The following is a 27,983-nucleotide window of genomic DNA, read 5'->3' on the forward strand; positions in this document are numbered from 1 at the left end:
AAAATATTACTTCATTGTCTAAATAACTTTAAATATGCTTTTTTCATAAATGAGGCCTTGCTAAAAATCCTCTACACTTAACTGTCATTTCTGAAACTACTGTTTTTCTTCAAAGGTCATTAGCATGGTTTATTCTTAAAGAGCTAATACCATTTGAATAAATAAAAAGTAGAATTGTAATATATCTGTCCTTAGAATAAATCCTGGAACTGCCTGTGCTAAGGTTAAAAAGTATTTGTATAATGAAAGATTGATTATGAAAAACATGATGGTATTTGAAAGTTAACCAGCAAAAGCCAACAAAGGAGCATTTTTTCAGGTGAGGCTTCTTAGTATTTTCTGTGCTTCATACGTTGTCATGAGTACTTTGAAACTACAGAAATAAAAACATACTCCACGGCTGATTCAGAAGAAAACTAAACGTGGGCCTTCAGCCACTGAGTGGCTGTTCATAACATGAAATACAAATATTGCCAATGTGGGAGAATGAAGTATATCACTGTATTTGCTTAAATGATAGACGGGAGAACTTGTGAAGTCTTTGGTGAATGGTGCAGCAGACAGGCTGAAGTTGCTTTCTGTGTTTCCCTGCGTGCCACCCTCCATCCTCCTGTTTATTACTGTTCTTATTAAAACTTTACATTCCTTTTCTATATTACAAACTTTTTTTTCCTTTCAGTGGATAAACCTAAGTCTGACTTTTCCTTTAGCAGTATGGATCTCACAGATTTGCTGTCTTAACAGGGGACATTTTTCTTGCCCTCACTTCCAGCTTTTTAATGGTTTGGATCCACACTGGGAGGACGAGCAGAGCAGACCCCACCCCAGTTCCAGCATCCTGTAGTGCCTTGCAGGCTGGAGAGGTGCTGCTGATACTCCATGTGGGGACTAACAGTGTTTGTGAACAGGACTGGGATTGTGATTTAAATAAATGTTCGGTGTGGGAACACGTGGTAGCACTCCTGACCTGAATAACATTGTACATGGAGGAGTGGGTGATCCACACATCAGTTAAGCTGAGCATGCCAGGCTTGTGCTGTGCTGCTCTGTGCTACTTCTTGTACAGTGTGGCCTTCAGGGATATCCCTTGGCCACAGCATAAGTTTAGCTAGTTGATTATAGGAGAGGGGCCTGCAGGCAGCCCCCACTGGGTACTAGTGATGACACCACGTGTGTGTCCTTCCCTTTGTCTAGAAGTGTAGCAAGAAGTTCACATGTGAACATCATTTTTGTTTGACAGTAGAAGTGATGAAAGGGGTTGTTTCCTTCTAAGAAGATCTTGTAATAGCTCAAGTGTCCAAAATGGGGTAGCCGCTGTGTGGGTGGGATCTACACAACTTGTTGCGCCCTGGTCATAGGCCCGTTTGGTGCTGCACAACTTAGGGTCCCCAGCATCTGAAGGGATATAAAATTATCTATGCTCTCCTCTTTCTTTATAGCATTAGCTGTAATAAACAGCATTTTAGACAAGACTTTACAGAGTCAGAGTGCCTTTCTTACTGTCGTGATAACAAACCAGCACCTCCTGTTGCAAAACACATGCTTTGGAGTTTGGGTTTTGGTCTGTCGGTAAGGCAAGAGTAATGTCCTACTATTAAGTGAGGAAACTCACTGAGCTGAAAGAGAACTTCTTTCGGACAGTTTGTATTTTAATTACAGTTTGCAAATTAACAACCTTCTTTTATAAATGATAGTGATAGAACTCTGAATACCAGTTTTCACTGAAAGCCTGCTTTGTATCTGAAGGTCTGCATTTTGTGACTCGAGCTTTTAATTTAAACCATAGTACTGATAATTTGCAAAGTTCTTCAATACTGCCTTTGACAGCTGCTTCCACAAGAATGGTGTATAGTCATACCCTGTAGCCACACAGGTTACCAAACTTCAGAGCCAAGAAAATATTCCTGTTTTGTAACTTCAAATCAGGTGGCACATAACGCGCACAGATTGTGAATGTGCATCCTGGCAGATTTTTCTTCCCAGCTTTTCACCAATGTGACAGCCACTGAACAGTGATTTCATTGGCCTTCACAATGAAGTGTGACTGTAGGTCCTAAGTTGTATATAGAAGTCATAGTTTGTTAGAGAAACTGTTAGATATTGATGAGCTTGGTGTACAGAATAAGGTGTATGTATACATTTAGCAAACAGAATTATGTATAAGCACATTATCCATGAACCTGCATGCTGGCTTTTTTGAGGGAGGGCAGCAGCAATTCTTAGGAAACCAAAGAATTTTAACAGCATGTTAATTAAGAGATGCTTCTCAGACCTAGTGCAAGGTAAGTAACTGCAGCACATATCAGAAGGGAGCTGTGGTTCGTTCTCCGACAGGTTGATTGTTCCTGTAAATGTCAATCCTAACTACCTCTTTTTCTGTAGAACACTCTAGAAGGGACATTTTTTCCCTTCTCCAGGACAATGTCTTTGGATACCCTCATTTTCTCTGCCACTGACCAGCTGGCATGACTGCTCTCCCTTGAAACCTAGCATCCATTTTAAACGTTTACATTCCAGCTCAGCCAGGCAACATATCACTTAGATGCTAAGTGTCATGTTTTCACAGCAGATTTTTTTCCCCACTAGATGATTTTGCCAATGAGCAAATAAAGATGGCAGAAAAATGTCTCTGAAGCCTAAGCAATTGGATAATGGGCTTGTTACCTCTCCCTCCACCACCCTGTCATTTCTGATAGTCTGTGTGCTTGTCTGTATAGGAGTAGAGGGACTAGGGGAAAGACAAATGAATTCCAGAAAAGTAAACTGCAACCAGGTATAGATTTTTTTTTCACGTTAAGTCTGACTTTCATGCTTATGCTTATGATAAGCATCCACTTATCACTTCTGATGCTTCTTCCTACCACCTTTAACCTGTCACAGTCTGCATGTACTCTGCCTTTCCTCCCTGTTCCATCCCGTACAGCACCTTCCATGGCTTCTATGAATTTCCTCACTGAGCAAGATGTGTATGCTGCTCCTTCTCCAGAAAGGCGTTTTCAGGCAAGACCATGGAATTTTAGAGGATGTACCCTGGCAGCAGTGGGAAAAGAGACACTATGACAGATTGCACTGAGTTATGTGCCCCCCGTTTTAGAATGAGAACGTGGGACTAAGAGGACAGCACCTCTCCCACTGCTCTGACGGGTGTCTTTTCCATTGGGTGGGAGTTGCAGGAGGAATGGTGAAGGCATCTGTGTGTGAGACAGTGCTGTTGATGAAAGAAGACTTTTTTATTCATTCTGAAGGCTGCCTGGACAGGAAATAAGGCCACGTTTGCAAATGGGCATGGGTGTGAGAATTCTTTCTTTTGAATCTATGATGGTTCATAAAGCTGGTAGTTTAAAACAAAAACAGCTGCTGGTGGAAGACTGGTTCTGATGAAGAGTATTGCATAAACTTTTCCATGATGGATAAAAAACACTTTAGGAAAGGAAAATTATTATTCTGTTGCTGAGGGCTGCACTGTCAGTGGAACTGTGAGGATTAAAGTCCGCCACTAGACACCTTGTAGCTCAACGAAATCTTTGCATGGTTTGAACTTGTTAAAATAGCATTGTGTGGTAAATGTCCTTTACATTAGCTCTTACTGAGCTGCTAGTGATGGCTCAGGAAAAGAAACTGGCTATGCTACCATGCCGTTCAGTGCCTGAAGAGAAATTAAAACTTGCTACGTTCTTTGTGTAGATGGGTAACTCATTTTTTCAAAACTTGCAATGGTATTTTTCCAATACTTGTAGAGGAACATACTTGTATCTTGGAAACCTACTGCATTATTTTGCAGTAGATTTGCTTCCTAGCTAGAAGGTATTTAATCTTTTCTGGGTTGGTGTGCCACAGTCATAGTGGCACGTGGGACAGGCTGTAAATTCACAGCAGTCAAGGTGACGTATTAGGTGTAGTGACTGAAGGGGTTGGGCACTAGCGGGCAAAACAGAGTCCTGAATGATACATAGCAAGGACCTGCCTCTTCAGGCCATAGACAGTAAGGTTGTCAAGTCACTGGTGTGGAATAAAGCACAGCCTGGCTACAGAAATTAGCCTGCTTGCTGTTCAGGCTAGTCTCCAAGAAATATGGGGATGCCAGTATTATTTTTACACACTGATTCAGCTACAGAATTTGCAGGTATGTTATGTGAGGTACATGGAGAACAGATAGGCTCCTAGCCTGGCATAATGTGCCTCAGCTTGTACATTCTCCATATAAGGTGAGACTGGTTACCTGTATTGCACCCTGGGCATAGACCTGGCTATCAGCTCTCTGAAACACTCCTCTGGGACAGAAGAGGATTTTCTGGTAAAGCCTCTGACAACAGAAAGGTGAGTATTGTTCAGAAAAGTTGATGACTCAGAATATGTATATTTTTAATCTTTTCCTCTAGTGGCAGCTGCTGTTGCCACATTGTTTTTCTTAGCATCTATTAAAGCATGAACTGCTGAAAAAAGCATGTCATGATTTGTGCAGGTCACTAAGGAAACAGCTGACCTGGGTTAATAACTTGATTGATAGGTTTTATAAATAATTGTGGCACTCGTCCTGGAGTAATTACCTGCTCAATTAGAACTTAAGAGCTATGGCAAGCAGGCAATTTACTGAAATCAGGTTTTTTTCTCTCCTGTTATCTGAAACACATACCTGCCTTTTGAAGCACTGTCCAATGGCTGATAACTTTAGCTCAGGTTAGTCCTGTTCCACTGGGATAATAAGCAATTAACTGAATTGTAATCAAATCTTCCAAAGCATAGGCTTTTGTTGCATCCTGACTTGGAACCCAAGGACCTTTGCAGCCTTTTCTCCCTGTAGAGTTGCAGGGAGTTTGAGTGTGACAGCAAAGAAAGAGCTGTCAAGAGCTACTGAAAGTACAGTTTGCACTGATCGGGTACACATGATCTTCCTCTTCCACAACCTAGTTTTAGAGGGGCAATGATTAATTGGGAAAAGGAAGCTAGTACTGATGATCTGAAAGAACTCCAACTTAAGATGATGGCATGTTACAAGAAGAGGTGGAGTTTAAAATGTGATAGAATTACAAGATATGTATCAGAGCTAAGGTAAAAGCTAGCAAATCAAAGAAATGTGTCCTTGTGGTGTCTTTCTTCTCCAAGACAAAACCCCTCAGTTTTTCCTTGCTATGCTCTTACTTCTGAGAGCAAAACATACCAATATGCCAGTGCTCCAGGAAATTCTATATCCCTAATATATTTCCTCTACTAGAAAGGAAAAATAACACATCAATTCCAGTGTAGAGATAAGAATTTTATTTTATTCAAGTTATCTTTAGTGAGTCAAGTCATAATGCACAGTTTCAACTTCTGAACAAGCTTAATTAAACTCAAAGCTTTTTTGCCTTCAGTGGGAAAGCCGTTTAATAATTTTTAAGTGAAACTTTATTATTAAAATAGTGGCATAAATATTTAACCATCCTGCTGAGACACAGAAGGCTACAACAAACCTTGCAAATCAAATTTGTGTGCCTGATCCCAGCCTCTGGAACTACTTAGTGTATTCCGCATTAGCAGCATACAGACACAGCAGAGCGTAACAAACTATCTGCAGTCAACAGCTTGAGCCACCCGGCATATGCATTTGTTTACCAGCCAGAGGGTGTCAGCTCCAGGTTGCTGTAGCCTGGTGGTTAAGATTGGCAAAACAATGTTAGGCAGTCACCTGCACGTCTGCAGGGGATGTGAGATGGCTTCATACATGCTTCCAGTGTGGATGTCAGCTGGCACATAACAAGCACCTCTACTAGGAAGTAAATTGCTATATGCCAGGGAAAAAAGTTAAATAAATATATAAACCTGTGGAGCTACAGTGACACACACCAGATGAGCACAGGCATTGACACTGGATGTGTTCTCCAATGAGATACAAAGTGCACACATGCATTAACTGTCCTTGCCTTGCCCCAGTAAACCAAGGCATAGATTCATTCTGCTGTCTCTCTTGTAAGTTGAGGAAAAAAGCAAATCTGTCCTAAGTGGTGATAGACTAGAGAGGTACAGCAAAAGGGCAAGACAGTAGCATGTCACAAGCACACTAGCTGCACCTGAGCAGCCAAAACCTGTCAGCTTGCAATCTCCTTAATACATTTTGTTGAACAAGCTTCCCTTACTAGTCTCAGTAGGAGGGTATTAAAAAAAAAAGTTATTGGCACACTCTTTCACCCACTGGTCAGAGATAATTTTCCTGTGCAGATATATGTCTGACAGAGTGCTCTAATGAGGAATAAATAGAAACCAGCTCAAAGAAAGATAGAAACCTGCTCAAATAATATTTCTCTGGAAACCTGGGTAAGACTAAGAGGCTGCTCGTGCTCTGCTCTCTGGATCCGCCTCTCTACTACCTAATCTTCACCTGTGGTGAAAGTACTCAGGTCACCACAGCCCTCCAGGTGCAGCAATCCAGAATGACAACTGAAAGGTAACACATGGCCACTCAATGACATGGCTTGCTGGGCTGGTGTCACCACCTTTAAAAGAAAAAAAAAAAGTAAATCAGATTTGTTTTCAGGCTCTTGTTCCATTAAAATAGTCTCTTACCCAACTAGGAAGAAGCTAGTTGTAGTGCTGACACTAAAACTGCTATTTGTCAAGGAGTCATGGGAAAAGCAATACCAACTGGGAACAGGAATGAGTGTTGTCATTTTTTGTTTTTTAAAGCCTGCACAAGAATTAGCTCACCCCAAACAATAACAGGTCAGGTATTGCTTAAAAGGAATCTAAATATTGCTTCCTGCAGAAGCCACTGACTGTAATAAGCTTCAGGCCAGTGTGATAAATTAAATCACAGAATCACAGAATGGTAGGGGTTGGAAGGGACCTCTGGAGATCACCTTGTCCAACCAAAATTCTCATAAGGAATTTTTTTCCAGCTGTTTCTGTCAAATTTGTTGAGGCTTTTGCTGCCTGTAGGCTGGAGTGACAATCTCACTTTTATCTGCGGAGCCTAAATTAAAATCTTGTGTTTTGCATGAGAACGCAAACCAAAACCAGTAGTCACAGCAAATCACTTGTACCATGCATGAATCAACTTATCTATCCAAACGGCCTGTAAGTTACAAAAACATTTGTTTAATAAAGCCTGTATTGTCTGAAACTTCTGAATATTCATTCCATTAATATAAGCACATATCTTCTGCTTTCTCCTTTAGTACTAGGTCTTATTTTTAACCTGGGAGTCAGTTACAAAAAGTTGCTTCTAGTGGGTTTACATAAAAATTTCCTTGTCAGCCTCCATTCCTTCCAGTTTTTAATAGTAAATGCTTTATAACATCTCTTCCCTCTTCCCTGCCATGCTCAGTATAAAACACTGTCATGTTATTTACAGTTCATGATTCTACCACAGTAGACCATCTCCTTCAGCTTTTAAATGCGCACGTGTTCAGTCTTCTGAAAACCTTCCTGGCTGTATGGCTGATTGAGCAAGAGACATCATAGCTGCACAGCGTCTTGCACACTCCTAAATAAAACCAAAATACCAATGGAAGCTGACTGCACCCAAAAACTTTGACACATAAGGCCGAGTAGCAAGCATAAACCTACACTCCCAAGCCAAGACCAGCTTGGGTTTCCACACCACCCAATAAATACAAGTAATAAAACTACCCGCTCAAGGAAGGTGGTACTGGTGATAGCTCCTGCCATATGTTTCTCATCTGATTTTAAAACAGACTCAACATTTTCCACCAAATTGTGTATGTCAGAGCTCATGCTGCAGGAGGACTGCCCTACCATCCATGCCTCAAGTTGTTTAATGCCAGTGTAAGCCTTGTAGTTTATCAAAGATTGGGGTCTTACCCTCAAAGCTCTTACTCTCAAACGCTTCTGCAAGGTGGCAGGCCAGAGTTGTGGTTTTACTTCACTCTGCATTGCAGCTTCATAGTCAAGCACTGCCGCTGAAGACAAAGATCAAACAAAGCAAACAATCCAGTTGGTTCACAGTACTGCTCAATAAGTATCCCCTGAGATTTCAATTCTGATTTGGTGATGATACAGTGCACAGTTTAACCACATAAAACTTAACAGTCTGGCATGGTCAGGGCAGCAAGCAAGGCTCATTCTGTCTTGGGTTTACACTAGAGAAAATGCCTGTAACATAGAGTAGTACATAGCTATGGTTGCGTGCATATCACATGTCAACAGGTCTGGAGGGACATTTCTGGGAAAGCTGTTTGCCATTTTGTGTGCATCATTTATTTTCTCTTTTGCTTCTGTTATGAATAGACCTGAAATCATCACTGAGTGTAAATGTTAACATACAGTTACAGAAACCAGGTTAAGCAAAGCTTGAAGGCTTTTATGGTATCTCCTGAACTTTTGTAACTTTCAGTTATTACTAGTCAAGATGGCTAGTTACAAAATATCTGAAAATAATTGTTTGTCAAGCTGGAAGCTAGTAATATTACAAAGTGTAAATTTAATGGGGGGGGGGGGGGTAATAAAAAATACCTTGCAAGGATTAAACAAGGGACATCAGGGAATCAATTCCACTGCTTTTGGTCCAAATAAAAATCCACTGTCTTTGGCCTAAATAGCAATCATCAATTTTTAGCCTTGTTAAAAAAAAAAAAAAATAAGAGCACCTACAGATTGTTCAAGAGCACTTTACTGTTGGCTTTATGCCAAACACAATAACAGGAGGAGATCCTACACTTTCCAGCAGGAAGAGCACTAAGTAACTTGAAGCAACTTCTGTTGTTCTGTTGCAGCTGAGTTCCCTTTCTGTAGCACTCATGTTTAACTCTGAGGTCCAGTGCTGAACACACCTAACCTCAGTTACACGGAGCCTAAAGCACCCAGATGCTTTTGACTCTATAGCAGAAATGCGCTGCTGTGCTTTCACAGCTATGAATAGGATCTGTGTCATGTAGCTGTTGCTTCAGCAGCACATTCTCTGGGTTGCTGTGGTGGAAGTTGACAGGAAGAAAAGAGAAAACACATAGTAGAAGAGACATAAAAACATTCCACAAAATAGTAAGTGTAATCCAGAAGGACATGCTCCCAATATTAAAAATGAATGGTTGTTACTAACATGCCCTCTCCCTGCTTACATTTTGTGAGTGCTAATATGTATCAGCAGCTACTATGGGGTTTCCAATATCCTAGAATAAAAACTGCAAGACTCTTGACTAGTGGATTTTTGTGACTGTCAACAGAATCAACGACACTGCAGCCACCCTAGCAGTTTTCCTACAGCAAATGAATTGGATCACTGACACCAAAGTAGCTGTGACAGACTTCATCAACTCCTCACTGTGGGTTTCTTTATGTTGAGTTTTGGGGGTTTTTGATGCTATGAGGAGTGACAAAAGGGGTGCAAACTTGTAGGTTCATGCCAAATAACCAAGCTAATTTTCTTTAAAGTGCTCACATTGACAACTGCCCTTGCAAACTTTTAGATGCCAGTGTACAAATACACTGAGAAATCCTGTGTGCTCCCTCCTCCTCATCTTCCACATCTCTCCCTCCTCCCCAAACCAGCAATGCCTGCTACAGCCCCTGTTCCTAGATGCAAAAGCCTAAAAAGCAGTAAGACTAAGGTGTTGGGTGGGGAAGATTTGGCAAAGCACAAACTGTTTGCTATAATGTAGGTACTCTGCTGGGAGACAGTAACTGCTTTCTGCAGGTACTAGGTTAAAAAAACATTTGTCAGAAGTTAGTACCTTTAAGGACACATTACATAAGTACTGATCTTGAGACTTTGAGAAAATCAAGTCACCTTGATGCAGTCGGCAGTGCAGCACAGGGTCACTTTTAGACCGTTTCCGCAAGGGATTGAAGGCTCTCCTGGATGCTACTTCTGCAGCCACCAGGCTTGCATTTGAAGGTGAAAGGCTCTCTCTGCTGGAAGGCTCCGGAATTTCTTCACCTGAGTAACCAGGAATAGTAAAGGAGAAGGAAAAGTAGTCAGAATAAAGCAGGTCTGTAAAAGCCGTTATTAAGATTACTACTAATTTTTTTTTTCTCTCCCCCCCCCCCCGCTTTCTTTTGCAAAGCAGAAATGTCTGGACACAAAAGCCTAGAGGTGCATGTATGCGTGCCTATGCCTACGCTTACCAGTAATGCTGGTCTGCATCCTGCTTAAACTTATGCGGAAACCTGTTTAGCCTCATACAACTGGATTAGCAAAAAAACTACAGCTGTGAGGTGAGCAGTCTCATCAAGCAACAGGCCATTGTTATTTCTGGCTTTTGGCATTAACGTATTTTAAAAAGCCCTTTTTATTGTCCCTCACAGTATCAGCCAGCTTCAACTCCAGTTGAGCTTTGGCTGCATGAATTTCCTTCCTACAGTAGCGAACAGCATCCCTGTAGCCCTCCCATGTCACCTGACCTTGCTTCCACTGGCCATATACTTTCTTTTCTTGCCTTAATTTGAGAAGATGACCCCTGCTCAGCCAAGCTGGCCTTCTACCTCACCTGCTTGACTTCTGGCATTTTTCAATTGCCTGCTCTTGTACTCTTAGGAGGTGGTACTTAAACAGTGACCAGCACTGGGGGACCCCAGCACCTTCAAAAGATTTTCCCCAGGGGACCTTGCTAAGCAGTTGCCTGAGCAACCTGGCGTCTGCTCTCCTCATGTCCAGAGTTGAGGTCTTGCTGGCAGTTTTCCTCCTGTTACCATAGATTTTAAACTTGACTGCTTCATGGTTGCTGTGTCCAGGGCAGCCACCAATTGCCACTTCACCCACCAGACCCTCTCTATTAATAAGCAACAAATGAAGTAAGGCAGCTTTCCTGGTCAGTTCCCTTAGTACCTGTACCAAGAAGTTATCATCCAGATGGTTTAGGAATCTTCTGGACCTGTTTGTCCCAGCTGTGTGGTATTCCTAGTTGGCATCTGGCAGGTTGAAGTCCCCCATAAGGACAAGGGCGGATGACTTAGAGGCTTAAAGAATAACTCATCACTGTCATCATCCTGGCTGAGTGGCCTACAGTAGACTCCCATGACAACATCACTGTATTTATCTGTCCCTTAATCCTTACCCAGAGGGTCTCAACACTGCCATTGCCCACTGCAAGCTCCATGCATTCCAGCTCCTCCGCTACATACAATGCCACCCCCTTGCCTTGCCTGCCCTATCCCTACTGAAGAGCCTGTAACCACCCATCATGGTGCACCAGTCGCAGGACTCATCCCACCAGGTTTCACTTATGCCAGTGATGTCATACCTCTGGGACTGGGCCAAGGCTTCCAGCTCCTCTTGCTTGTTCCTCATGCTGCACGCATTTGTGTAGAAACGCTTCAAGTGCGGTTCATTGTGCCTACTGCTACACAGAGCAGTCTGAAGAATCTCACTAGCATGCAGCTCCTTGATCTTTGGCGTGCCATTGCGTAGCTCGTCACTGACTAGCCTTATATCGTCCCTTTCCCCCTTACAATCTCGTTTAAAGTTCTATCCGTCAGCCCTGCTAGTTCCTGAGCAAAAACCCTTTTCCCCTTCTGAGAAAGGTCTCAGAAGGGTGTCAGCAGACCTGAAGATGAATAGACCACCCCATGATCGAAAAACCCAAAGTTCCGTTGATGACACCAGCCTCAGAGCCACATGTTGATCAGCCAGGTCTGACTGTTCCATTCAATATTATTCCCCGCTACCGAAAGGATCAAAGTTCAAATAAAAAGTAGAACAGATTTTCCCCAGGGCTGTATTAGAAAAGCTGCCTGTGACTTTATCTGGGAGCCACTAATGTTTAGTCGCAAGCATACGCTGCAACAAAGATTAAGCTGAAAACAACTTGGAACCACTTCCATGGTTTTCTAAAACAATGCTAAGCAAAGCTTGATGTGACCTCTACATGTAGTCTAAGCTATGTCCTATACCAGCAGGCAGAAACTGTTTAGTAATTCTTCCAGTGCAGGCTGAATAATAGAGTAATTCCCACATGTAGCTCAACACAGTACAGCATTATTTTATCCTTTTCCTATTTTCACCAGCAACACAATGTGAATAGGCACCATCATGTACACAAAACAAATGGAAGCACTGGAGCTGGACATAATTTCTTACAACGTATGGACATAGAGTCAACAACTAACAGGTAGATTACTATGAAGGAAATATATCTTTCTTTTTGTATCTTAAGAGCAAACAACATTTTGTGTATTTTAAACATTAATCCCTGTTCTTACTGCCCAAAACAATCATGATTCTTTATTGCTAGCTTGCAATATGGTGGTTGTTTTTCAAAGGAATAATAATGTTGCTGCTACATTAAGTCATCTGGGCTGGACAGAACTGCTCTAGAACAAAATTTAAAATGTAGTTTTTACCTTGAGAAGCCTCTCTGTCACTTACTTCCCCCAAATCAGCAACTTCTGCACCACTTACTTGCTGTCCATCTTCCTGGAATAAAATAGAAAAGTTGAAAAATCACAAGCCACCTTTTTTGTTGTTTTTTTTTCTGGTACTTTCTAACAACTGTAACATCCACCTTAGAAAGTAGACACTTTTGTTTAACTGTACAGTGACTCTGTGATATGTGTTTAATTCCACTGTAAAACAAAGATTAGCAAATGTCTGAAATTAGTGTTCATCCTCCAGGTCGACCAATTTTATCCTGCTGAGTATTTTCTAGGAAAAAGCACCTCCCTTCTGAAAACACCAGTGCAAAGGGGTCAGTGAGCATGGCAAAACCCTGACCCAGTCCCACATGGGAGGAATGCAGGTGCAGAAGGGAAGTAAAGCAAAGACACAGCACAGGTGTCCTCTAGAATAACAAGCAACAGGTGTGCTCCACAGTGTATTTTGCTCCTTTTTCCATGCTCAGACACCATTTTCCAACTGGGGAGAACTTTTCACCTGTAAAGGTAAGTGACTAATTAAAATCTTCCATGAAATTTACAGCAAGCTATATTTGTAACCAAACATATTCTCCTGCTATTCTGAAACGAAAAGATACCTGACTCAGGTTTACTGTGCCTCAGTGTAACCTTACCTTTATAGTGGAAAAACAAGTTACACTTCAAGCTCCTGTGGGCCATACCTGCTCAGAACTTCTCCCAGCTTCATAAGGAGGAGGTGGGTCCAGAAAGCAGAACACTTCAATGCCTTTGATTCGTGCTCCAGAAATATGGGACAGTGGAACCATATTTAAGCCAAGCATCCTACAACAAACACCACCAAGTGACCCCATCAGTATGGCTTTCCAGCTGCAGAAAAATATCAGCTACCCAACTCCACTGGTTTTACCCTGCCAGTCACAGCACATGAACTGGCCAAGAGCTGCGTGTGAGTTTCCCAGAAGATGGCAGGAAATTGCTCCTTAGGAGGTGTCTCTCCAAAGTGTTCACCAGAGCTACAAACATCTTTGGGCAGTACTGCACCTGGAAGCCCATTTCAGTTTTACTTCAGAGATTCAGTTTTGTTTCAAGAGGTTCAAATACAGGTGTTAATTCAAAATGTGATAGCCTAGATCTGATTTTTGTGAACTAGTAAATTTTTAATTACAACTGAAATTCAAGATACTTCCAATCTCATGCTTTATGTTCAGATACAGCTGTATGGAAAAAGGCAAACTCAAACTGAATGTTATTTCTGTGATGATGCTTGGCTAAGATGTTTTGCTCTCTAGACCTATGTCAGGCTTACAGCTATCACTAGTGGATATGGTCCCTTTACAAAATGTTAAACAAGAGTGAGTCCTTCCTCTCACAGTTTAGGGCTTCTCTGGACACTGGCTGGGGGGAACAAGGATGACTCTGAAAATTATTTTCTTGCAAGCTGCAAGGAAAGGGCAGAGTGAATGGAAATGTCTATGGAAGGCTGCTTACAGAAGAAAATAATAAAATTTCCAAAAACAGAAATGGCGAGCACTTTTGTGAAAGGTCCCTGTCAAGGTAAGGGAGGTAATGCATGGAAAAAATTGAGGAAAAGAAAGACAAGATTTTTGTAACTGGTCATTACTTTTTTAATCTTCAAAATAGGGGAATTATTACATGTTAAAATAGTTTTTCATTTCAGCCTATTTCATCTGCCCCTATAAGCTTCAGAATAGTTTTGGAGTATGATGGAGATTGATGCTCCATTGCCACTACTTCTTCAATTTTTTCCAGTCTGTTCGTGCTGAGCTTGCATTCAATGTGCGCCACAAAATTATATACTTCTTGAACCTTAGTTTTGTTCTTAAACATGCCTGATCTGGCCTACCCAGCTCTGTCACACCTTGAAAATCAATGTTGCACCCAAGAATTATATCATGTTAAAACTTATTACAGAACATGCAAACAGAAAAGCATTCCTTTAAGTCACTTAATATAAAAGCTGTTTCCAGTACATGCACGTTTGCCTAACTCTTCTTTATTTCTTAATTTCCACTCTGTTTTTTTATGTAAGCAAGGTAAATTCTTGTGTTCGTCAAAAGGCAGCAGCTTTCTGAAGTGATGATACAGGAAGGTAGGGAAGAACTCCAGTGCCAAGAGACTGCTCCAGACCGTGAGGAGGCTCTGCACTGCTGCTGGTAAGCAGGACACGGAAAGAGGAAGGTGCATCCTTGGTCAACTCTTGCCCGCCTTCTGCACTCGTACCTCAGCTGAGCAGCAGCATCAGTGCTTTGGCCTCCTGCAGACTTTAGTGTTTCAATAGCAGGAACATGTTCAGTGGTCAAAGAACAGTCAGTAGCATATGGGTCCAATTTGAGGCACACACTGAATTTGAGAATACACAACTCAGAAGCAGGTTTGCATATTGGCAAACTCCTCTAGTTCCCACGAGGTACTTTAAACTGGGCCAGGGTAGATTTCTAAACCCAAGGCATTGGTTTGCTGCCTCACATGGATCACCTCTTCCCTTAAATTCTCATGCCTTATAATACTTTGGATTTTATTCTTCATGTGGGAACTCAGCTGTAACTGTTCCCACACTGCCAATCCTGAAAAACAACTTCATTGCTATTTCCTTATTTATGAAATAACAAGATTAGAGGTAGCAGTTGACCAGATATTTGTAATGCTAGTTTTTGTCTACCACTGAATAAGATAAATGTAAAAGTTTTCCCATGAACAAATGAACAATCCAATTAATTGACTTTGCTAGCTGTGCCCCTGGCTCTGCAATTTAGTGAGTGGAAGATAATGGTTACCCATTCCAAACATGTCCTTGGCACATGTTTTGATCACTGCAGTGTTTCCTTTCTCAAAGGGATGTATCTGTTTTGAAGTCACCCCAGGTGCAGCTTGAAGATTGTGGCTCACCACCCTGGATGCAGTTCCTATCATCACCCTTTTGCCCAAAGATTTTGGATGTGGAGTCCATGGGAGCTTGGCATAGAAAGCCAGGTCACAGATGTAGCATGGCATTCAGGGAACAGACCAGATGGGGAGGGTAGGGAGAAGTGTGAGAAGGCTGACTCAGCAAAGGCCAGGTCCCACCTCAGCTGGACACCCTGGGTCCAGCATGGATCATATTTCCTCATATTTCCAGTCATATTTCCTCATCTGCCAAAACCAGAAATTAAGTCTGTCTGTTGCTTCAACTTCTGCACTGCTGCGTAACTACCCTGAGCACCTTGAAACAAGTAGCCTGACCTCAGAAAGATGTCACCAGCACTTAAATGTTATTGTCAACAAGTTTTAACACAGTTACAGGCAAAGTAGCTACCCAATGTTATACCACAGAAGCCTTAAGTGTTGTTCAGTGGCCGCTACTGTGCTGAAAAAGGACAAAGAGAAATACTGCTGCTGGTAAGGAGATAACCATCCTGAATTACGTCCCAGACAAAGAACAGCCCCATTTTAAAGCAGGGGAAATGTGACAAGCATATTTCAACAAATACCTAATGTTCCAAAGAGATCATTATGCACACCATTCTGTTCTCATAACTAGCTTGAGCCAAAACTCACATAGGAGAGTTTAGTAACGTTTGGAATTCAACCTCAGTCTTTGGTGTTTTAGATTACTTTTTCATTCTACATTCTATTTCTGTGCTATGTTACAATTTCCTAGGTAATCTCAGCATCTCTAATGAGCTCTGCAAGGACCACACAGTTGTGAAAGTCATGCATGCTATTCCTGACAAAACAGTGAAATAAACATTCCTGCCCACTGCCAAAAGCAGGAGTTTTAAACAAGAGTAGAGTGGTACAGTCTGCTTGAGCATCATGATATCATTTATATATAAACACGGTGTGTTCACAGCAGAACAATGCAGCCCTGTCTGAGTCATAAACTAATAAACATTGCTAACCTGCAAGTTACTGTGAAGAGTATATAACCACCTGCAGAACGAAGGATAACAAAACCCACAAGACAACACTGAATTTCAAGAAATATAGACACTAGTAAGTCCCAGTACAGCAAAACAACAGAGTTGATGCTTAATATGCAAGCTACACAATTTCTAGCCCTGTTCTTCTTCGAAACAACACCAAAAAAATCCCCACCAAATTTGCATTTTAATGTTTTATAATACTAGTTATACCAAAGAAGGCAGCCTTCTGCAGCATAAGTTTTCTGCACGTTTTCTCTCACAAAAAAATTCATACACCTGTTGTTTTATCCTCCTCTGAATCCTTCTTTCCAAAAGAGATTACAGTGACTTGCGTCTGTCATCCTTTTCTTTCTGATATGTGAACTCACCCTCCCATGTTCACTCCCACTCCTCCTCCATCCTGCAGCTACAGAGAAAACGAGCAGTAACACCAGATGCAAACCCTGTGTGATCACTTCCAAACACATACCAAGGTAAGGATAGTGATTACCCGGCCTGGCAGTACAATCAAAACATACCCTTCAGCTGGCCCTAATTGCCAAAAAGGGAGGAGGGGAATCACTCTGGCAGGAAGGTCTGCAGGGGGCCAGGCTGCCATTCAGGGGTCTCTTGCACAAGCCTTGCCAGGAGGTTGCACACGGCTTTCCATCACTGCCCTGCCCTGTTCCTGACAGCATCATAGAAGTTTTCAGGCCTGTCAAAGTGTGGTACTTCTCTTACCCAGAAACAGTGCCTACAGAATCTAAAGTGAAAAAGCACAAAATTATACCCCTCACCCACACTGTGTTTGCACTGCCTCCTAACTCAACAGGTTTTTTCTTTTTTTTTTTCCAAAAGTCACCAACTTTTTCAGTTATAACAAAGAAAATAGTCTTTAAAAAAAATGAACATTATGCAGTGTTTCCAAAGACATTAAAAAAAGGAAGAGAGTGTAGAGGTTTACCTGCCACTTGCTTGTGGAGTAGAGGAATGAACAGCTGCAGAATAGGAGGGAGGCAGCACAGGTGAAGCAGAATCATCAGGATCCAAAGTGTGACCTTGGCCTTCAAGCAGAGATTCATTCTAACAAATGAAACTTCTGTTAAAATCCTTCTGAGATATAAAAGATTGCTGAACAGTGTAATCTAGTAATACTGTTAGTACTGTTGTTTAAAGCAGACAATGTCTTGCAGTGACTTACTATGCAGGATCTTCTTGCTGCAAAAATCTGTAAGCAATGCAGGACAGCCACTACCAAGCAGATTGCGGTGGTGAGAGCACTCATGGCACAAAGAGCAAGGAGAACTCTCTGAAGAACATGAAGATTATGGAAAATTAAAAGATTAAATCAAGGTATTTGTAAATGTCAAAATAATAATAAAAAATTAAAGCAAACACAGAAAACACAAGGATGACCAGGACAATTACATCTTTGAAACATATGTGATGAAGTCTTCAGGACAGGTAATCTCTAAGATTGGAGTAGTCTGCTTCTTTTGCCCTATTGTGTGTCCTGACAGATCTAGAAGGGCTTAATACTGCTTAGATGTGATTTATTGTCCATCTATTCATCCAAGAATTATAACGCTGCTCTTAACTTTTCTGTAAGAAATCCAGATTTGAGATAATCACCATTAAAGAAATGTTACAGCACTTTTATATTTGAAGATTATGCTGTTTGGAAGTTGTATTTTAGCCATTTGTAAGCCAAGAAAGGCTGAGAGGATTGTAAGACCAGTCAAGGCATCAAATCATTAGCTAAAAGTTATACCATATTTACCCATGCAATCTTGTCTGAATTCAGCTGTAGTTTTGGTTGCATAAAATACAGAAAGGACAAGAACTGCATATTGGATTAGCAATCCACTGGTGAAAACCCAGAGGTGAGAAAAAACAAAACAAAACAAAAAAACCCAAACAAAAATAAAAACCACACCAAAAAAACCTGCTACAGAACAATAAAGTGCTTCTGACCAGTGTGGAAGACCATAAAAAGTAACAGAATTTTTCACAGTAAAAACAGCATCACCTCAGCACTGCACTGTCACACAAGCAGTGGTCATTATCAAAGCAGTCATGATAAGCAATATGTGCTGCATACCTTGAGAAGAAGGTGAGAAGCGTTGCATGACTTCACATGGTACAGCTTCAGTACAGTCTTTTCTGTGCATTTAGCAAGATTAAATTCTTCACAGCAGAAACAGATCTTGTTTTCACCCATACCCACCTTCAAAACCACAGAACTCCATTTTAAAATGTATTAACTCTTTTATGCAACATTTTTACCTGCATAATATAGAGCCTATGTGTTAAAATATACCTCTGGCCACAAAGCAGATTGGAAATACCGGCTCATGAAAAGAAATTAGTACAGTTTGGTATGCCAAAGATTCATGCATTATAAAGGTATATTATGCATACTTCTTATTTGAAAAGAAGCATTACTGATAAGCTCAAGGCATTTAAATGCAGCTTAGCTGCAGCTAAGCAATTTTAGTATCTACTTTCCTTCAGATGCAGAGCAGCCTGGAAATTCCTTCTTTGACTGGCATATAGTCCACTGTGTAAGGAGTGTACACTTTTTCTTTGATTCATGAGTATATTTTGCATCTTTATGGATGGAATGAAACCCAACCCACAACTATAACTTCAACCCAGGCAAATCAGCAATAGTCACATCCATACACACTGTTGTTTGTAACTTTCAAAATAATGTTGTCATCTTAGTTTTCAGGTAGAAATCCAATGTTTCTGCATCTAGAGATATTTGGGGTTTTAGCTGTCAAACTCTCTAGAGTCACAGTGTCAAAGGTCTTCCACTTACGTAAGTCACTCTACAGAAAAATTTATTATTTCAGTAATGCCTTTCAGCTGTACCCTGTGCTTCCAGCCACAGAAGGCTCTGAAATTCCTAAAACATTTAACCACCTTGACCGTAATAACATTAACAGTTCTTAGTGCTGCTTTGGTGTATTGATATTGGGTGAATCTGGATTGCCAAATGCTTGTAATCTTGGACTCTCACTGCAGTATACCTACTGGCATGTTAAGGAACAAATAACAGCCTTCTTGAAGGAATAAATGAATGAAAATAAATATTCAAAGATCTTTCCATTAACCCTTACAGTTCTTCAAGCCTTTACACACAATCATCTTCATCACCAAGTTAACCTGTATCCTTTAATTTCAATTATTCCATGGTTTCTGGTTCATAAATAGGCATTCTTCTACTTCTTATGACACTCATTCGAGAAACTTTTTGCATTCTGTCCTTTCTTGTGCAAATTTTTTTCTTCCTTAAGGAAAAGTGTTCTGAAAAGCTAGTATGATTTAATCTACCTTAATTTTTTCCTCACAATTCTTGCTGTAAGGTGTCAACACAAATTGTCCTCACCAGGTAAGACAAACCAGGAAAAATAATCCCACCCACAGATTATACTGACTGAGCTTTTTGTAGATAGCTCACCAGTACACACTCAGGCTTTTTTCAACAGTTTATCTTTGTCACATTACTATAAAAATCCTTTATGCTAGTTTTTAAATGACTCTGATATTAAAACCAGTATATAGTGATTGGCAATAATCAATATAATGCTGGCAAGAGGGGTTTTCTAAAGATGTATCTGGGATTCCCTCCTACATTAAACTATCTAGAAAGCCTTGTACCGAACCAGCTGTGTCTTCAGACCCCAAAGACAGAGGCCAGCTCTCAATGAAGTCAAACAAAATCATTTCTGGGCTAAGTATGCTCTTCTAATGAAGAGTAAAACCTTTCAAAACATATCCTTTTGGGGTCTTCAGCTTTAGGAGCTGAACACCTTATTAGGACTCCAACTCATAAAACCCAAAGTGTTCAGGAACACAGAAAATAAAAATACCGTTGTGGATTTCAGTGAGTCTGTTCACAATTTGAACTGAAACATACTCTGAAACAGAGTTTTCTTTTTTCCCCCATCATGCTGTAGCTGCATTACTTACATCTTTATATTAGCATATTTTGTGATGTCTGTACAGCAAGTTTACGTGGCACGCTATGAAGAAATACATGTAAATCACTAGGTCTGCTCACCAAATTGCATCTTGGTAAACTGGACGCAAATTGAATGCCTTGACATCCCATGATAAATACAACCAGGTTCAGTAGAACACAAACAATATTCATCAGAACAAATAAGTTAGCCTGAAACAGAAAAACAAAGTTAAAAACAGTGGGAACAGGATCAGAAACCTGACTCAAGGAACCTATGGCAGTGCAAATCCCACTTCCAAACTGAAGCTGGGAATGACACCCCCTTCTTTGAAAACTCCCCATGACTTCAGTGGCCCAGGGTGTCTCATCTTAACCCAGTAGATGATTACTCCAAACATCTCTGTCTTCCCTCTCTCCTTATCCTGCACTGGTAACAAAATCCATGCAACTATGGAAAAGTACAGGCAACTAAAGGTTCTTCTGGAGTGCAAAGCATGACTTGCAAGCTGTCTGACTTCCACTGCATCTCATATCCTTCCACCGAGTTTACCTCACAATGTGTTTAGATCAGTAAGAAACGTGAAGAGGAAACATCTTAGGATGACATTCATCCTAAACTTTTCATCTGTGTTCAACACAGAGCACTGTCAACTAGAAATTAGCCCATTTTATAAGTGAAAGTGAAGCCCATTTTGTCAGAGGCTGTTTCAACATAAAATATCTTTACAGTACAAATCTCAAGAAACGATTTTAAGGAAAACAAGAATTACATTTGTCCTCTTTCAACTGATGAAAAAATGGAGGTTCTGAGCAAAGGATTTTCTTGGCCAAAGTAATATGTCAAGAAAGATTTTTTAAAATTGAAAAGAGAGGCAAATTCACATATTAGTTTTCTTCTTTGGTACAGAAGCTGCAATAGGGACAATCCAGCATACAGCTATATAAAAAGTCATATATAAAATCCAGACTTCTAATGCAATTGTCTACAAAATCTTGAATTTAAAAAAATAAAAATCACACAGAGTTTCCTAATGAAACATGTTAAAATCAAAGACGAAAAAGAAAGAAAAGGAACATTATTATAAGTATATAAATGTAGACATTTTCAGCCTTGTTTTATGTTCTAATAAATTCTACCATACAAAAATGAGATTTTGATTTTTTTTTTAATTAAATATATAGTGTCTTTTTGATGGTATAACCTAATATGCAGAGAATCCCACTGAAGAGTCAGAAGATAAAAATAATTCTTCTACATACAATCTAGAACACTACCATGATCTGAACCATAACTTTCAGTACTATGTATGCTATACTGGACAAAAGAATATATTTTTGTTTAGTGTCCAAGAGAAAACAATCCATTTTGCTTTCTGCTCCATCACAGGTCAGCATTTTCACAGAATCATTGAGGTTGAAAGTGATCTCTTGAGACAGTCTTGTTCGATACCCTGCTACAGCAGGTTGCCCAAGACCACGCCCAGTCGCTTTTGAGTATCTCTACAGAGACACTTCACAACCCCTCTGGGTAACTTACACCAGTTTTTGACCACCCTCACAGTAAAAAAGTTGCCTCTTGTGTTCACTTTCAAATTAAAAAAAATGTTTCTAATAAAAATATCAAATCCTCATGTTACCACACTGTAAAACATGAGAAGATTGTAGATTGAACAACTTATGGTGAACAGGCGACTTGGACTTTTCTCAGGCAAACCTCACAGAACTTTACATGAAAACTGATGACATGTATGAACACAGAAGCTGTCACGCTAGCTAACAGCTGAACCATAAAGCACTTGATATAGCTGAAAGCCAGAGTCACATTCACCCAGCCTGCATCCCCTCTATTAATTTCTTGATCCCATGCATTTGTGGGTACCAAACCAGCTCCCCAGAGCATGCAGCTGCCACAGCTACACTCTACCCAGCATAACAGCCTGGTGTCTTCCTGCATGCTTGCACCCCTCTCACTTTTCATGCACTCACAGCTAAATCTCCTCTTTAGCAGCAGAACCCGAGCACCAAGCAGTCACCAGCGATATGCTTAGCTTGAAATATTTGCTACAGATGGTGTTTAAAAAAAAAACAAACAAAACCAAAAATAAAACCACCAAACAACAACCAGAAAGCTTCCTAAGAAGCACTTTCTACAGGATTGCAGCTGATTTGTATGTGAATGGAAAGGAAAGGATGCTTCACTACTAGAATGCTTCCACATTCAGCAAAGCACATATGGCTCCAGGCAACACCTGGGAATGCAACATAAATTCACACTGCATTGGCTAGTCCAAACTGGTATACAAGTAAGGACAGTGGCTAGTATAGAAAACACGGCCTACCAAAGATCTGAATTGCTGTCAGTGCATACATATGCAATCAAACAAACAGTGCAGATTTGATACTCTTTCTGAAACAAGTTAGGTTCCTTCAGTTAAAAATAAGAATTAAAGCCCTAGGAATGGAAGGGGTTTGGGAGCAGAGAGGAAGCAACCTGTTTCTATACCAGTAGAGAGTAACATTGAGGAGAGTTTCCCTTTCCCCATAAAATACACTCGGACAGGCATGCACAGGAAGAAGCTTCTCTGGAAGAAAAATTATCTTCAGAAGCCTCAGACAACTAAAAGCGAGGTAAGGTTTCAGAGCCAAGGCTTCTCAGCAGCTGTACTGCTGAAGGCCAAGCCTCCCCTGCAAGAACGTCCTTCCAAAGACATGATAATATTTTGACTCTGCTTTGCAGTACCCTATCTCTGGAACTTATTATTTACCTAGTATCTTTCCATGCTGTAATACAGCCTGGGTGGCAAAAAAACAATGAATGTGGCTCTCAATTTTCTTTACTAAAAGCCAGCCCTCTCGAAGACTGGTTTCCTCTCACAGATGGTGCAAGTAAAGGTCCACTACAGCTGTAACTAATGGGTTTCCCTTCCTTTCTCCCCTCCAGGGTAAAAACATGAGCAACTGAAACACAGCAGCCCTCTCTGCCTTTGACACTGCAGCCCATCCCCAGGTCCTTTCTCGCAAAATCACAGTCCTGTGCTTTCTCCAAGCACCAGCAGAACCAGAACCTTGCCATCACAGGAAAAAACAACAGCTGGGTTGTTTTTCCTCATGACTAAGTCCTCAGATTGAAGAGGCAGCCATGGGACAGCCTGGTGGTTCACAAAAAAACAAACCCAGGCAGTGAGAAATCATCACCTAAAGGGGGAAGATGGAGAGAAAGTTTTTGTGAGCCAAGACAACACCCTTTTACTGGAGGAGCTAGACTGCTACCACACAAGGGAGCAGCAGGCAAATAGGTGTACTCCAGCAGGTTTCAGAGGTGAAGATCCTGAAATCCTGAATCAGACTAGCGAACAGGTTTCTTTTAGAAATAATTCATATTTTTAAAGGGAGTGAAGATAAATGTGAATTGCATTATAAAATTCCTTAAGTACCACAAACTGACAATCAGAACCAAAAATAATCCAATACAGGAAGCCACAAGAAAAGCATTACCATGTTCTTAAACATAAATCATACCACAAACTGCTCTGAGGACCAGACCTCCTCATGGGCAAATTCTGTGGCACCCACCAGTCACCGCAATTCTGTTCCAAGACCCAGCTCTGGGAAGGAGAGGGGGCTAAATGACAGAGCTCAACCAGGTACCATTAATTACAGCCTAACTGCTACATCTGAGAGCTTTCAGAACACACCATGATAAATTAAAATCTAGATATAATTATCCAACTTGCGCTGAAAACAAGGCTATTTTGGGGGGTTTGGATGCATATGAAGAATTCCAGTGGGTCTTTGCACAATTTGAAGAAATGATGAAACTGAACTGAGTGACTGAAAACAGCTCTGCATAAAAAGAAAGATGAGAAGATGCCCTTTCTTATGAACAAGACAACATTTGTAGATTGAGACACAACTATATATGAAAAAGAATAATGACCACTTAATCCCACAAACTTACTGTTAACAGTTGAACCAAGTCCAAAGTCTCTGCGTAAAGACAACTAAATGCTGACATAAGTTGCTGCAACATTAAACATGGTAACTGAGATCACTCCTTAGATTTCTGACATGGCTTTAGCACAGGTACCCAACATGCTAAATATCTGGGTTCAACAGCAATCTTACAAAGCCACCTTCACGTGCAATCAATCCTCTCCACAAAGCTCACTTGCTGCATAAAGGCGTTTGTACACCTGGCACCTGCCTGTCAGGGAGACAGCTGTGTGACTGCTGTTTCCTTCAAAGCAGGAAGGTGGCTCTGTGCAGGGCAGGGGAAAAGGGATTCAGTCCAAAAGTCGGGAGAGAGGAATCCATTAGAACCACATTTACAAGAAATAAGTGCTAAGTGCCTTGCATAAGGAGTAAAAAGGGGAGGGCAGCCACAGCTGGAAAAGGGATATGTGTTAGCTCTGAATGCATTTTATAGTTTTAGTTATGCATGTTATATAAGTCATTGCTGTATAAGGAGTTTCATTGCTTAGGTATTTAGGAAACTTGCTTTTACAACACATACAACTCCTCATAACTCCCAAGATACAAAATGTTCAAGTTACTAGAAGGTACATGTTAGAAACTTAGCCCAAAATAAATATGCTCACAGAAACTAACAATCCGTCCTTGACAGGCTGTGTTCAATGCATGATTTCCTTAGCCTCATTAAATGTTTAATGCTAATTTCCTTTTTTTGCACATAACATAGAATATTTCCATTGGAAGGGACCTACAATGACCATCTAGTCCAGCCTGACCACTTCAGGCTGACCAAAAAGTTACAGAACGTTATGAAGGGCATTGCCCAAATGCCTCTTAAACACTATCAGGCTTAGGACATCGACTACCTCTCTAGGAAGCCTGTTCCAGGGTTTGACCACCCTTTTGGTGAAAAAATGCTTCCCAATGTTGTCTGCTGTAATCTGGCTTTCAAAAATCAAATCTCTGTAAAATATACATACAAACAAGCAAACGAGTAGTTAATAGAATCATATAATGATAGAATAACTGTGGCTGCAAGGGAGCTCAGGAAGACTCTAGTGTATCCTCCTGCTCAAAGCGGGGCCAGCTATACGATAGCAGGCTGCTCCGGGCTTCAAGCAGACTCATCTTGGAAACTTCCCCATGTGCTGCACAACATCCCTGGGAAATCTGCCTCAGCACTTGACCATCCTAAAGATCATTTGGTATAAATGAAAGGATCAGGAAGGGTTTGGTGCTTTCATGTTTAAATAAAACTAAGAAGGGCCTAGAAAGTTTATACAAAGGAGAATATGAAAAAGCGAAAGAGCAACAATAGGCAAAAGGAAACTATAGCAACAACATGCTGTAGAAACAGCATGAAACAAGCAATATGGAAGCAGGGAAGGCTGCGCAAGCCTCAGGCATTTTGAGACAGATGGCATTTACATTTATTTTTGTGAAAATATGGTCCTTCCAGATTGGGAGCCCTAGACACCAAGCTCCTCTTTCTGTCCTCGGAACTGGTAAAAATCTTGCTTTGCTCTACCTGTACTAACCTATGCATCACCAAAAAACAACAATTCATCCACAGCTCGCACAACTGATCGTTGGTACTCCTCCTCACTGATGACCATGGAGATCCCAAAGAAGGGCTACATAAAAATAAAACTGCTTTGGCCTGGAAAAAGTCTTCAGAAGTTACGGTAAGGAAAAAAAAAACACAACCAACCAAAAAAACCCCCAATCAACCACCCACTTCAAAACCTTTTTTTCAAATCCCAGCTCTGATACATTGAAAGCCACACAGCTTCAGATTTCACTTAAAAAGAAACAGCTTACACACCCTGCATGTCAATTTACTTGTCTCAGAGCGATGTAATGTCAAGTGTATTTGAAACAGTAATACTGGACAGGTTAGCTCTCAACCTGCTATCAGACACTAAAACAGTACAACTGAGTTAAGGTTTAAAACCAAGTCCACTGTTTAAGTTTAAGCAGCATTGCCTTACTAATTTATTTATACTAAACCAGCACTTCCTTATACCTACAAAAAGTGCTCTGTAAACAACATTAACACTTCCTCCAGACATGGTCCACTCTTGTCCTTAACAGGGTCTCCACGAATGCAGAATATAGCTTTTCACCGGCTTTGACTCCTCTTTCAATAATAATGATTCTACAATTTTAAAAAAGAGACTCAACAGGAAAGAGAAGTTTTGTTTGGTTTTTTGTGTTTGTTTTTTTTTTTAACCAATGACTACTAAATCAGGATCATCTTGTCATAATTTCCTTAGAACAAGTTTTTAATCCATACTTACCAGAGCTATCATTGGCCTCTTCCTTACTGTTAAGCCTAAAATTCCAGATAAAATTACCTGCAACATCAGAAAACATAGTATCACCAAGAAGCAAACCCAGACACATTGTCCATTCCAGCTTTTAATTGCCTCTACCTTTCCAGGGTGCCGCCTCTGGACTAAAATTTTCACTCATGCTGTTACAGCCAAAAGGCATTTTCAGTAACTTTTCTGACTGAATATACTATTGTTTCAGAGCTACCATTAGAAAAGTAGATGTCCTTCGCTATTAAAGAGACTGAATACCTCTATTTTACACGTGCAATCAAAACCATTTTGAAAGCTTAAGTATGGTTCTGTGTGCAGGGTTCAAAAAAAGTCCATAGCTTACATATATTTAAAGTTGTTTTAACCTGGGGTTGGGGGAAAAAAAAAGATGAAAGCTCACAAGAGAGATGCCAAACGTGCACATTTGGATGGTCTGGGTTCCCTCCCCTGCACCCCCCTGTGAAAGCTGTCTAAACTTTAGGGGACGAACATTGCATTATACACACTATTTGACCCCCAAACTGCAGATCATGGAGCACATTTCCACAGGTTGTGAATGACACTGGAAAAGTAGTTTAAATGTTTGAACCGAGGGATGTGTTGATGCTGTCCACACCAGCAGCAGGAGCAGGGCGTGCCAGCCACAGAACGTGACTCGCCCATTGCTCAAGGGCCTGCAAACTGGGTGCAATCTATCCGATTATCTCCTACCCCTCTTAACTTCTGCTTACTACTGCCTAGCTTCTGCAACATGAACTATTATATATTCCGTATTTATAAAGGTGCAGTTCAAAGCAGGGTCCGGGAGGAGACGGATTAACTTCTCTCACTACTCTTCACAAAACTGTCACAAGCCCATCCATTTTTTCCCCCAGGAACATCACAGCTTCATCTCCCTCTCCCTAGAGTAACGGTATACAGGGCACAAAAGCAATACACAGCATCTCCCTGCGTCATGACTTGAGAAAATCCTGTTACTGATTGCTTAAAATAATTGAGTACATTTTTTTTTTTTTAGGCTAAAATGCACACCAGGAGACAAATCCCCACTCCATTTGTCTCTATGTCTGTTATCCTGTTGGGGTTCATGCCGCCACCGTGGTAAAACTGTTAGCAAAAGCGTTATCGGCTTATTACTTCCAAGTCAGCGAAAGCTCGCTCTTTGCCGCTACAGGCGCGGGAGCGAACGTTTCTCGGCGACAGGCAGCAGCTCTGCCTCGGAAGCCCCCCGCACTCCATCCAAGCCTCACGCCAACACTGCGGGCAGGGCCGGCGGGCATACCAGCGCCGTGCAGGGCCATCGCCGCGCACGGACGGACACAGGGACGGGACGGGTCCGCGGCAGCGACTTACCGAGGAGCCGGCCCAGAACAGGCAGGTGTTATTCACCTGCGGGACGGTGCTTAGCGACAGCACCTCGAAGCCCAACAGGAGGACAGAGCAGCCCAGGGCGATCTGCAGTAGCCCCAGCGAGATGAGCTGCCGGGCCGGCGGCGGGCCGGCGTACGGGTTCGGCGCGGCGGGGCCCGC

At 41.2% G+C, this 27,983-nt stretch overlaps 1 protein-coding gene across 1 annotated transcript; it reads right to left on the reverse strand.

The window, feature by feature from the left end:
• Positions 1-5,279: 5,279 nt before the first annotated feature.
• ENTREP1 (endosomal transmembrane epsin interactor 1) lies at positions 5,280-27,978 on the reverse strand. The gene is made up of 11 exons (XM_064437979.1): positions 27,807-27,978; positions 26,427-26,483; positions 20,254-20,364; positions 18,286-18,411; positions 17,386-17,493; positions 17,149-17,267; positions 12,984-13,104; positions 12,271-12,343; positions 9,719-9,868; positions 7,798-7,895; positions 5,280-6,470 (listed from the first exon to the last, which is right to left on the reverse strand). Exons 2-11 carry the CDS (start codon positions 26,436-26,438, stop codon positions 6,345-6,347), a joined length of 1,044 nt encoding a protein of 347 aa, XP_064294049.1. The 5' UTR covers positions 26,439-26,483; positions 27,807-27,978; the 3' UTR covers positions 5,280-6,344.
• Between the last annotated feature and the right edge of the window lie 5 nt (positions 27,979-27,983).

This window comes from Phalacrocorax carbo, chromosome Z (assembly GCF_963921805.1).
Source record: "Phalacrocorax carbo chromosome Z, bPhaCar2.1, whole genome shotgun sequence".
Lineage (NCBI taxonomy): Eukaryota > Metazoa > Chordata > Aves > Suliformes > Phalacrocoracidae > Phalacrocorax > Phalacrocorax carbo.